Here is a 13,168-nt window from a genome sequence, read left to right on the forward strand (position 1 = left end):
AGCGATGGCTCCAGGGGAGCAGAGGGCGAGGAGGGCGGAGGGGCCGGAGCCGGGTCGGGAGCGGTCGGCCCCGGTCGGGAGGAGCGGAGATGAGCTGAGATGAGCGGAGGGGAGCTGAGATGAGCGGAGGGGAGCGGTGCGCTCGGTGGCGGCGGGGCTCGGGAGGGAGCGGAGGGTGCTATGGTGGGCGCTGTGCTTCCCGCAGGTCACAGCGGTGTGAACCAGCTCGGCGGGGTGTTCGTCAACGGGAGGCCGCTGCCCGACTCCACGCGGCAGAAGATCGTGGAACTCGCTCACAGCGGCGCCCGGCCCTGCGACATCTCCCGGATCCTGCAGGTGAAGGCGGCGGCGCCCCCCGTCCTCCCACCGCTCCGTCCGCTCCACTCCAGCGCCGCTGTCACCGCCGGGCGCTAATGCGACCCCCCCACACCCACCCACCACCCGCCTTCCAGCCTAATAAAACCATCCATCTGCTCGGTTGTTGCTGCAAATAGACCTTTCGATGCGTATATATATATATATGCCTTTTAAAAGATTTAAATTTTTACTTTTCGTTCCCCCCCTTATTTCCGTCCGGTGATAACCTGCGCTGTCGTTACAGTTAGTTTGCTGTAATAAACTGAATTATACGGCTCGGCATAATTTCAGTTTCCTCTCCTTCCCTCCTCCTTACCCCCCGTATTTACTTATGATTTTGTGATATCTGTATGCGTTTGGCGTGGCTTACTGCTTTTTTTTTTTTTTAATTTTTACCTTTTTTTTTTTTCTTCCAAAAAGCAAAACAATACTTAAAAAAAAGCAAAAAAAAGAGAGAGAGAGAGAGAAAAAAGAACCCCCCCTCAAAGCCACGCTGTTTTAGCCCGGAATTTGTCCTTGTGGACATTCACGCAATCTGGCGCAGTTCAGGGGTATTTTGTAAATGTAGCTCTTGAAAACCCTTCAGTCACCCCTTCCCCCCGTAAGTCCTTTGGTTAAGAGCAGTGAGGAGGATGGAGACTAGTCTGGTTTACCTATTGTTCTCATTTAAGACGTATTTAAACATTGATACTAAGAGAATTACGTTTTGACCAGATAATTTTTTTTTTCCTTCCAAATGTTTTTAAAGTATCACTTTTATAGAGGGTAGGGCCACGAATGTAATTTTTTTTTTAAGAAAAAAAAAAAAAAGACTCTCTAAGTAAGTTCTCATACCATTTAAGGTATATTTTTGTGTTATAGACCCATGCAGATGCAAAAGTCCAAGTGCTGGACAATCAAAACGTAAGCTTGTCATTGTTTAATGCATACTTAAACAATTTTATTTTTGTCTTGAAATTATTAATAATGTGATTTTCTGTCCGCTTCCCTATCCAGGTGTCGAATGGATGTGTGAGTAAAATTTTGGGCAGGTATTACGAAACTGGCTCCATCAGACCCAGGGCAATCGGAGGTAGTAAACCGAGAGTAGCGACTCCAGAAGTTGTAAGCAAAATAGCGCAGTATAAACGAGAGTGCCCCTCCATCTTTGCGTGGGAGATTCGAGACAGATTACTATCAGAGGGGGTCTGTACCAACGATAATATACCCAGTGTAAGTTCATGAAAAAAACCTTCCTGTGTGCCGTGTACAATGCTGGGTAGCCGTAGCGAGCCTCTGCTTCCTTTGTTTTGGTATCAGAAGAGAGGATAGCAGGTTCACATCATTTGCATGTGGCAGGGTCAGACGCATTTTTTCATACAGAATCTGACAAATGCCTTTAAGGAGGGAAAAAAAAAATAAAATAATAAAAAAAAAACCAATATGCGGGTCACCCCTGCGCCTGGCGCCTCAGGACTGCGAGCATCAGTCGAAGCCATCACTCTGGTTTTGCAGGGTTGGGTTTGGGGCTTTTTTTTTTTTTTTTTCCCTTGTTTTTTTTTTTTTTTTTTTTTTTTTCTTTTTTTTTTTTTTCCCCTCCTTCCCCCGTGGTTTGTTTGTTTGTTTGCACCACCACCACCAGCAGCGAGTCGGGGCGGCTGGGACTCGGCGGTGCGAGGCAGGGAAGCCTTGACTTGCGCCCAGGTCGAGCCGCCCGCTGCGCGGGGGGACGCGGGGGATGCGCGGGTGGCTGGAGGGGAGCGCGCTACCGCACTACCATTGCCTTTCCTGTCCTTTGCCTTCCAGGTGTCGTCGATAAACAGAGTCCTACGCAACCTGGCTAGCGAAAAGCAACAGATGGGTGCCGACGGGATGTACGACAAGCTAAGGATGCTGAACGGGCAGACGGGGACGTGGGGCACCCGACCCGGCTGGTATCCCGGCACCTCGGTACCCGGGCAGCCCACGCAAGGTAAGGGACAACCCGGCGGCCGCTCCCCAGCCAGGGGCGGCTCGGTTCGGCCTCGTCCGGCGGGGGTGGCCCAGACGCGGGTCCCTGTCGTTCTCTCCCCGCCGAGGGTGTCGGGCGTTCGTGCCGCCGCCTCCCCGGGCAGCTGGGTGAGGGGCCGGAGGCACGGTGGGAATCCAGCCCCAGCCCCGGCCCGGCGAGCCCAGGAACAGCCGCTGCCAAAGGCGCCGTGCCGGCAGCCGGGAGGGATCCGGGGCTGAGCCTAAACCTCGCCCATCGCCCGGTAATTGGGGCTCCCGCTCCCTGCCCCGGCCGCCTCCCCGCGCAGGGGTCTCTCCCCAAAGCCGGGGCGTTCGGTGACTATCTCCGTAGGGCTGATTATAATTCCCCCACAATGGACCCGAAACAACTTTGTAAATATAGGAAACTGTTTATCCTGAAGATTAATAGGTATTTGTTGTAGGAATGACAAGGGGATAATATGAAGGATAATGGGATGTTACGTTACATACTTAAGATGGTTAATGGCTTCTTTTTGAATGCGGGCTCTGTTGAGAGCCCTCTGTTGAGGCTCGGCTCTCCCTGGCTCTGGTCATTCCTTTAGAAGAGGTGTCTATATACAACAACCTGCTTTTTGTTTTCACCCCGCAAGGAAAAAAAAAATCGGTAACAGTGTGCGGAATATCTGGTACAAAGGATGTTTCTGTCACACGCAAGAATTTGTTATGGGAACAATTCTGTCGCTATGTAATTGCTCATTAGAGATCGTTTTGTTTCTCATTAAGGCGACATGAATAAGCGTCTAGTTGAAGGAGACAGCTGTAGAAATGTTCCACAGGAGACCTCTGGACACGATATGGCACCGCTTGCCAATTAGACATGTCAGTTTTAAGAGAAGAAAACAGTCTATGAAGGACACTAGAAAGATAGAGCGGAGCCCTCGCCTTCCCCCCACCCCCACTTTGGTGGTTTTTGTTGTTTGGTTGTGGGGGGTTTTCTTTTTGCATTTTGTTTTGCCCGATGTCCACCCCAGGAACCGGGGCGTCTCCTGCCGCCAGCCGCCCTCACCTCGCCCCTACCTGCGGGGCCCTGGCCCGGACCAGGGGCTCTCTCTGGGTCCTGGGGGCTCTCGGAGGGTGCCGGGGGCTCTCGGTGTGTTCCGGGCTCTCTCGGAGGGCCCCGGGCTCTCTCGGGCCCTTCTCTCGCCTCCCCGCACCCGAGAGGCGAAGCGCGGAGCGGGGCAAGGGCAGCGCACCCACCGCCCGTGCGGCTCCCAGGCCGGGCACCCTCCGCTCCCGCCGGGCCGTGCTTTTGGGCTTTTTATTCTTTTTTTTCCTTAAGAAAGGCGTCAAACGGTGACATTTGGGGCTCCCCGGAGCAGTGACAGCAATTACCGAGGGGTGCGCGGAGGCCCGGCCCTTGCGCGGGTGCGGTGCGGGCGCACCTGGGGCAGAGCCGCCGGGGCCGGGGCTGGGGCTGGGGGGACCCGCTGGATCTTTGGGGGGCAATACTGACCCCTTCCCTTGGCGTGGGGATGAGCGCAGTCCCCGCAGGGAAGGACCTCGGGAGCCCTGTCCTAAATCGCAGCCGAAACGAAGCGGAGAGGAGCGGGCAGGGCTGGCTCGGGCCGGGGGCGCGGCTGTGCGTGGGCAGCAGAGGAGAGGGGGAGGCAGGCAGGCACTTAAAACATCCGCATGGCAAAATTAAAATTAATAAAATGGATTTCCTCTGGAATATTCATGTTCCCTCTAATGTTTTTCCCTTGCAGGGGTATGTTACTGGATTTTAAGAGTCCATTACTCAAAAAGCATAAGGCGAGGTTAGGTCTCAGAGGGGTACAAATATGGTCTCAATCTGATAAACGCCATGCAGCAGTGAATAAAATAATGGATACATGAGGGCTGACAGAACAAAAAGAGACATCTCTATCCGGGAGAAATTCTCCAGTGATTTAGTGGTTTTAGGGATCACCGAGACACTGTTTCTTATCTTTTTTTCTCCCCTCCCTCTCTTATAAGACTAAAGCCTTCTATAGGATTTAGACACTTTCTCTTTCAACAGATGCTACAATGTTTTGATCCCGGCTCTATAGCTGAGAGGTGCTGCAATTGGTTTGCTATCTTTTTTTGCTTGTTTTCCGCCTCACTGATTAAGACACTAAGAAACTAAGGAATGATTTTATTTCCCAGCGTCTTTTTTTTTTTTTTTTTTTTTTTTTTTTTTTTTTCCAGGAAACAAATCCTATACCAGCGTCAGATGGTCTGGCTATAGGATAATAGGGACGGACATTCACTTACTTTCTTACGGATTAGGTCTGGAAGGTGGAACAGCCCTATTGAGATCGCTTCTTTTAGAGGCTTTAAAAAAAAAAACAAACCAACAAAAAAAACAACAAAACAAAATCAAAAACAAGATGAAAAAAAAAGAAAGAAAAAGACAAAATGGGGTGTGTGCCTAAAAAGAAGATATCTTAATTGACGGGGCTGGGGTTGGAAATGAGCATTAGGGAGTTTAGGTGAAACTTTTAGCTAGCTGAAAGATTTTGGGGAGACGCGCTGGCAAAGAAGCACGACCTCAAAAGTTTGGAGCGCGGAGTGGGGGGGAGTGAAGGTTCGGGCCGCTTCGGGAGCGGTTCCCGGCAGGTTCGGGGGAGCCTTTCCGGAGCGGGGGGACCGGGGGCATCCCCGGGCGGTTCTCCCGCGGGTTCCCCCCCGGCGGCGGGCGCGGCTCGGGCGGACAGTGATGGATGAGGGATGTGGCGGAGGTGAGCGCGGCCCCTCCGCGGGCGGGCGCGGCCCCCGGCGCTGCCACCCGCGCTTGGCAGGGCGCTGCCCCGCCGCGACTGCCGTCCCCGGGCCCGGGGCTTTGTGTGCCCTGAAAAGCGGCTCCCCCCGCCCCCCCGCTATTCACCCGCCGCCGGCCGCCTCAATGGGGCTGCGGCCGCCCATATGGTGACCACGGCCGCTGAATCCCTGTGTTTAAATGGAGGAGAAAGTTCGGGTTTTAAAACATTTCAAAGTGGTTGAAAGGGTCCCACCAGATCCTGTCACAATTCCCCCCGAGCTTTGAAGACCGGGGCCATTGTTCGCCGATTATAAATGATATTACTTTAAAGTTGATTTCCCACAATATTTAAAGGATGTCGCGGGAGTGTCGCTATTTATTTTTGGCGTAACTTTTCAAGGGAATTAGCATAAGTAGCCCATGCGTCCCTCGGCCCGGCTCCCTCTTTATGCGACATCAAAACGCCTCGAAAAATATGCTTTGAAAGGAGAGGGAGAGCTCATTTAGGACAAGGACTTCTCTGCCTCCATCCCTCCGGCCCCGGCGGCCGGGGGTGCCCGCGGAGCCCCCCAAGCCCAGCCGGCCCCGGGCCGCAGCCGCCTCTGCCCGAGCGCCCAGCACAATGAAACTTTCCCCTGTTTAATGACAGAAATTACATTAAAAGTGGTGGAAATGCCCTAATTAAAAATGTACCACTTAAATGATATGCCAAACGCTCAGCTGCAGAACAGCGTATTTAGCTAGTTAGTGAACTCGCTACTATTTCTTTTAAAATTACATGTTAAAATTTTAAAAGAAATCTTACTTTTCTCTGGTGCAACACATTACAAAGAATGGACAGTCCTTTTATCTAAATATAAAATTCCATTTTCAGCAATTATAGCCTGTTCTTGGTGATGATATAATTACAGCTGTGCTCAGTAATAGGTGTCAAGGCAATGCACACTCATACAATAGTTGAATAAAACTGCAGAACAATGCAGGCACTTCTAAATTCACAACCTTTAAAATGAAATTGACTGTGCAGAATTCAAATAAAAACTGGATAAATATTTTTTTTAAAAGATTACAAGCTTGGTTTGGTTTCTTAATAGCATTTTCTGCAAACCTATCAACATCTAATTGATTAGATAGGAATTACTGATTATAGATAATCTGAAATACTGAACATCACTATTTTAAATATAGCAATAGGTAAATAAATGCAGCAGACAGAGGAGACTGCCATGGCACTCCAACAGGAATTCACGGAAAGAATCGCTTTCAGGGGAAAGTATTTTTATGCAGGTTTTATTCCTGAGGGAAAACAAAATGAAATTAAGACCAGGTGATCATAATTCCTCATCTCTGATGTTTACGTAAGGCTGGAAACCGAAATGTTCCTGTGTTACCCGTGTCATTAGCGCCGTGTTGCTTTGATACCCGAGACATTTTTAAGGGAGGGTGCCAGCAAACATGGCTGAACTGGTTTCCAGTTGTGTTATTTCTCTGATAGGGATCTTCAAACGAGGGTACCCGCATCTCACTTTCCGACTCTCGCTTCCACAGATGGCTGTCCGCAACAGGAGGGCGGAGGGGAAAACACTAACTCCATCAGCTCTAATGGAGAAGATTCAGACGAGGCCCAAATGAGACTCCAGCTGAAAAGGAAGCTGCAGAGAAATAGGACATCCTTTACCCAAGAGCAAATCGAAGCCCTTGAGAAAGGTGAGTGGCATTTTCCCGTGGCTGAAGCAGGAGAGGAAAGCAAAATGTGCCCCGATTACGTTACCAGCTGAATGTAAGCACGGCATTCCTGCGCTTATATATATGTATATATTTAAACTCTGTGGCTCCCTCCATGCTCTTGTATTCATGGAGCTCCTAATATTCATTGGTGGCTGTGGTGTGCCCTGAAAAGCTGTTAAAGTGGTTTTCAAAGGCAAAGTATTCGGGGCACAGATCACAGCGACACACCGATGCTGCACCCCGGGCTTCTGTCGGGGGGGATAACTCTCCTCCCGTTCTCTGAGCTGCATTGCTGGGGAGGAGAGGGCAGGCAGGGGGCTGGCAGAGTCCTCCATGCCTGCCCCCACACTCACTCCCCATCCCCAGTGCTCCACTGCCCGGGGCTGGGAGCAGGTGCCCTTTTCCCTGGCCAGCCTGGGTGCACCTCGCCTCTGACCCGCTGCGGAGCTTTGTCCTCATTTTGCGCTGCTATTTAGCGACGTGCCATTTCGCTTCTTGGTGACAGGGTCAGAGCTGCCTTGGGGACCCCCCCAGTGGAGGCAGAAACCCTCACTGCTTCTTGAAAGACGCAGCACTGCACCCAAGCCTGCCCATCCCCATAGCAATGCTCCCCAGCAGGCAAGGAAGGCGTCCTCCTTCCTAACACACAGGCAGAAAGCCCAGCTTTGCCTTTACAGTGATGCTTCTTAAGAGCATTTAGAGCACAAGCAGCGCAGAAACAACTCTGATTTTACAGTCAGCCACATCAGCTCTGCAATTAATGCAAGAATATTTCCTCCTGCAGAATTTGAGAGGACCCACTATCCCGATGTGTTTGCAAGAGAGAGACTAGCTGCTAAAATAGACCTGCCCGAAGCAAGGATACAGGTACTGATTTAATGATAACTAGCATTATTTACACTATCACTATTCTGATTTTGTTACTCCTGGCTTCTCAAAGCACGGGGCAACCCATATTTATGATCAGGTATTTGCCCATATCCCTCTTTCAGGAAAACAGCAGCAGCTGGCTTTGCTTTCACCCGCTGCTTTGCTCCACTGCAAGCCATGGCCTTGAGCTGCGTGGGGGAGGCCGCGTGCCTCTAGTCCTTGTAAGGTCACTCACGTCTCTCAAATGCTGTATTTCCAGGTGTGGTTTTCCAACAGAAGGGCCAAATGGAGAAGGGAAGAGAAGCTGAGGAACCAGCGAAGACAAGCCAGCAACACTCCCAGCCACATTCCCATCAGTAGTAGTTTCAGCACAAGCGTTTACCAGCCGATCCCACAACCAACCACCCCCGGTAATGCCGCCAACCCGCGCACGTCCATCCATCCTCTGGGCAAAATGAGACTCTGAGGCTGTGTTGCCAGTTGTAATTGTGGTTAAACTAATGTCTCCATCTATCTGTCTATTCTATTATAGTTTCCTCTTTCACATCAGGTTCCATGTTGGGCAGGACGGACACGGCGCTCACGAACACGTACAGCGCGCTGCCGCCCATGCCCAGCTTCACCATGGCCAACAACCTGCCTATGCAAGTAAGTCCAGTGCCACGCCAGGGCACGACATTCCCTCGGGATTCAGTGGCCCCTGGGCTGTGTGTGACTGTGGGTGGGGGCCCTTCCTCCCTGCCATGAGGGATTACAGGCCCAAACCACGCCGCAAGGAAACTGGCAGCCAAAGGCTTCCTTGGCATCTGAAAAGATGCCCTGCTTGGGGGAATCAGAAGGGAAGGGGCACTGAAAGATGTGGTGCTCAACAAGCACTTTTCTCAGATTTTTAAAAGAGAGAAGTCCTCAAATTTGCAAGGCAACAAATCTGGGATAAAAAATGCTGTTTGGGAGAAAAAAAAAAAAATGTGGTTAACCTCTGGAACTCGCTGATGCCATATTGTGGAAATTGCTGCCTGAATAAGCTGCTGGAGGGTTCCGACCTTCTGGGTGTAGGTAACGTGGCAGCAGCACATTAGGAACACCTGAGAGAGGGAAGGATGTGATTAGCATCAGTGGTTATGCCAGCTAAGCCAGAATTGCAAGAGCTGTCAATCCTCATGCCTGAAAGCATTAGCTGATCACCAGCTGGGTTAGGAAGAAATCTATTCCTTTGGGGTCTGTTTCTATAGACCTTTCAGATGCAAAATTCCTCCTTTTTTAATGGTGGGGTTGGCCTAGGAAGGTGCTGGCCAATTACGGGAGTTTTACAGCTTTGTCTGAGGCACTCAGCATTGACCACTGCTAGAGACAGGCGAGCAGATTAGAGAGCCTGACTCCTTCGCTGAGGCAATTACCATGTTACTAATTGCTGAACCAAAATTAACCAAATAAAGTTAGAGTCTTGCAAGTAACTCTATGGAAAGAAGCGGTGTTGGCGAGGTCGCTGCTTCGTGACGTCCGAGGCTGGCGGCGCCATTCCGGCAGCGGGCTGGGAGCCGATGACAAAAGATCAAAAGGCTGATACAGGAGGGGACCCTTGGGAAAGCAGGAGGCCCCTGATTCACCACTGGGCACCTGGGCAGGGACACAGCACGTGGGAGCTGCTCTGGAAAACGTGGTCACCGTGGCAGGGCAGAGCGTCCAGAGCGGGTGGCTGAGCCATTGGCTTCTCCCCGTGGGTGCACGGAGCGCTGCGTGTTCCCCCAGAGCCCAGCGCGTGTGCTCGGCAGGTGAGGCTGCCACTGCTGCTGGAGAAGGTCTGTGGCAGGGCTGTGCAGACAGGAAATATGTGCAGACATGTCCGGTCTCGTGCGCTCGGAGCGGGAATTACTCATCCTGCTTCTCTTGCTGCCTCCCCGGGTCAGGGCTGCGCTGCTCCCCACTCACCCAGCAGCCTGGAGCAGGAGAAGCCCCTGCTTGGTCCCTCCCTGGCTCTGTGCCATCCCTCAGCCCCTGCCCCCAGCTGCTGTCCCCCCTGGCAAATTGGGTTTTAGGAGTTGAGGTAGATGGAGATGTCTGCTCTGGGATGTTGCTGGCACAGGTTTGGGGTGGCTGCGGCCCTGATGGGGACCAATGCAGGTGTATATATGTATATACGTATATATGCGTATGTATATGTGGGTTTGGGGATTCCCCTTCAGAGCCTTGGGTCCCCCCAACCCCTCACAAGGTCTGTGTGCATGTGCCCCACGCTGGCACACACAGGATGATCACTCTGTGCCTCAGTGGAATAATTTTAGTTGCAGCACCAAGTGTGAGGGAAGATGCTGGCTCGGCCTCTGGCTGCAAATGGTAGGAGACATTTTCTCTTCACATGGGTATAAACGAGGCCAGCACTCAGGCTTAGGGATGTAGCACCTCCATCACATCTGGATGCAGGGATCTGCTTGCCAAGCACGTCTGAAAAAGCTCCAGTAACCACCCATGTTGGTTTTAGACCAAAAACCTCCATGAAGGGCCTGCTTGGTCAGGCTCCTGAATAGATCCTTACAGCTGGGGTCCCTGAATTTGAAACATGAAGCTCATTTTTTGCTGCTGCACACTTCCTCTGAGGGCTGGCACGTCCATGCCCAAGAGTGTGACGCTGTCTTTAGCTGCAGTGCCATTTAACACTTTGTCCTTTGCTCCCACAGCCCCCGGTACCCAGCCAGACCTCCTCCTACTCTTGCATGCTGCCCACCAGTCCATCGGTGAATGGACGGAGCTATGATACATACACCCCTCCTCACATGCAGACACACATGAACAGCCAGCCCATGGGCACCTCTGGCACCACTTCCACAGGTGAGTGACCCCGTGCTCCCCCAGCCTTCCTGCCTTCCTTGCTCCAGCCATCAGTCTTTTCACGCGCATTCGCCATCAGAAGTTCTCTCCTCGTCACTGGGGGAGGTCTCTCCCTCGGGATTAGTTGCTGCCATACCAGATAGAAGATGAAAATGTATAATCTTGCAAACTAGAGCAAAAAAATCTGATATTTAAGCTGCTCCTTGGAGGGCTAGATGGAAAGAAAGCTGATCAACAGAGGTGGTGTCGAAATAGCAGGACAGAGGCAAGCTCTTTAGTGAGCCCTCCATCCCTCAAAATCTTCCCTGCATAATTAAATTTGAAATCAGAATTTATTTCAGCATTAAGTTTCAGCAGAGATATCCACAATGGTGAAGTTAAGTGCATGTGAAACTGCTTGCAGGACTGGGCACATTTTTACCATGTCTGTGTCAGACGTTATTTATTGCTGAAGATTTGAAGTTATCAAAGAGGCAGGGAACCTGTAGAAATATTAGCCCATGCATAAAAAAGGCAAATCAGGGTGAAAAAGGGCAAGTGTCAGCATAAACAGGAGCAAACCAGGCACTTTTCAAAAGAATAGAACTGTTCAGTGCATTTTGGGCTGAATTCTCAACTGATACTAATGAGCTGAGGCTCTGGCATTTATCTCAAAGCATGAAAGATTATTTATAACAACTATCAGTAAGATGTGCATAGTTTTAAAAATATATACATCCCCAACCCCCAGTTCCACAGGCTGATAGATGGTGACATTTAATGTTTACTGGAATACAAGCTCAAATCTGTGAAACTATAAAGCAAAAACTGTGCTATGTATAGAAAAACCTAAAATATCCATTTTTCCCTCTCAATTTTCAGGTCTCATTTCCCCTGGAGTGTCAGTTCCAGTTCAAGTTCCTGGCAGTGAACCTGATATGTCTCAATACTGGCCAAGATTACAGTAAAACATGTGTTAATTCCGTAAATGACTATATGGACAACAGTTGGATGTTCAGCAGTATTTTATAAAGGAAGAATGGCTCTCAGAGTACTTCTGTACTGCAACTGTGCCCTATGCTGTAACACATGGAAAAGACTTTCACATGGACCTTTGTACACTGAAGGCATTATATCAGTTGGAACAAATCTTCATTTTGGTATCCAAACTTTTATTCATTTTGGTGTATTATTTGTAAATGGGCATTTGTATGTTATAATGAAAAAAAAAAAAAAGAACAATGTAGACTGGATGGATGTTTGATCTGTGTTGGTCATGAAGTTGTTTAAAAAAAAAAAAAGAAAAGGAGGAAAGAAAAAAAAAAAGAAGCCATGATCAACAAGCTTTGCCACGAATTTAAGAGTTTTATCAAGATATATCGAATACTTCTACCAATCTGTTCATAGATTATGGATTGATGTTCCAAGTTTGTATCATTCCATTGCATATAATTAAACCTGGAACAATACGCACTAGATTTATGTAAGAAAAATATCTGTTGGTATTTCCAAAGGTTGTTAACGGCTGAAGCTATGTGCAAACAGGGGTTAAGAGAGAGCTTCGATGAAGAAAAGAGTTTGATAGATAAAAGGTAGATTGTGTCTTCGATATAATCCAATTTGTTTTATGTCGAAATGTAAGTATTTGTCTTCCCTAGAAATCTCCCAGAATGATTTCTATAATAAAGTTAATTTCATTTATATTTGACAAGAATATTCTATAGATGTTTTATACACATTTTCATGCATCATACGTTTCTTTTTTGGTCGGCAAGAGTTAATTGTTCTTAGATATAGTTGTACTACTGTTCACAGTCCAATCATCTTTGTGCATCTAGAATTCATTCCTAATCAATTAAAAGTGCTTGCAAGAGTTTTAAACTTAAGTGTTTTGAAGTTGTTCACAACTACATATCAAGATTAACCATTGTTGATTGTAAAAACCATACCAAAGCCTTTGTATTTCCTTTATTATACTATTTTCTTTTTAACCTTATAGTGTGGTGTTGCAAATTTTGTTACTGTGCTAGGTTAATCTCATTAAGTTTTATTTTGATTTTATTTTCAGTTTCTCAAGGAGGGTTTCTCAAGGAACATTTTTATAGACTTTCAGCCCTTCCACCAGCCTGTAATTTGGGCTAACAGAAAGAAGATAGGTTCACGTATCTAATTGCAGCGGAGAGCAGGAGGAGGTTGTTTATTTAGCTGGGGTTTCTGGGGATGCTCTAAACAAATCCCAGAACCCAGCTGAATTTCCAGAGGGGAGTTTTCCCCGTGCCAGGCTGAGGTGGAGGCCCAGTGTCTGTCTGTTCCCATCGTACCTAAAGTACGTAGGGACACACATACACCCAGAGATCCATCCCCGACTTCTAAAAATTGTTTTTGTTAGGATGCTTAAAAGGGGAAAAAAACCAACCCAGCTGTGTTTTTAACAGGCTCTTTGGGAGAGTGAATGCCATCCCTTTATATTGCCACACAGCACAATCTTAGTGTAATTTTCCATTGAACTTGTAACCTGGTTAATACCTCAATGCGCTTTGTGTGAGGGTTGTTAGTGTGGGCGTGGGTGGAGAGCTGCATGTCAAGGAATAATGAGAGAAGACAAATCAACAGGCAACAACAATGCGAGCTGGGACTGGCTAGTGAAAGCTAAAGGCCTTTAGTCACTGGCAGGGA

General features: G+C 49.0%; 1 protein-coding gene across 1 annotated transcript; it reads left to right on the forward strand.

The window, feature by feature from the left end:
- The first annotated feature begins 180 nt into the window (after window positions 1-180).
- On the forward strand, window positions 181-12,402 carry PAX6 (paired box 6). The gene is made up of 10 exons (XM_058844545.1): window positions 181-336; window positions 1,219-1,260; window positions 1,354-1,569; window positions 2,143-2,308; window positions 6,638-6,796; window positions 7,602-7,684; window positions 7,947-8,097; window positions 8,220-8,335; window positions 10,363-10,513; window positions 11,375-12,402. The coding sequence occupies exons 1-10, from the start codon at window positions 181-183 to the stop codon at window positions 11,458-11,460; spliced, it is 1,326 nt and encodes a 441-aa protein (XP_058700528.1). The 3' UTR covers window positions 11,461-12,402.
- Window positions 12,403-13,168: the final 766 nt, after the last annotated feature.

The sequence above is a fragment of the Poecile atricapillus genome, chromosome 1, assembly GCF_030490865.1.
Source record: "Poecile atricapillus isolate bPoeAtr1 chromosome 1, bPoeAtr1.hap1, whole genome shotgun sequence".
NCBI classification, from domain to species: domain Eukaryota; kingdom Metazoa; phylum Chordata; class Aves; order Passeriformes; family Paridae; genus Poecile; species Poecile atricapillus.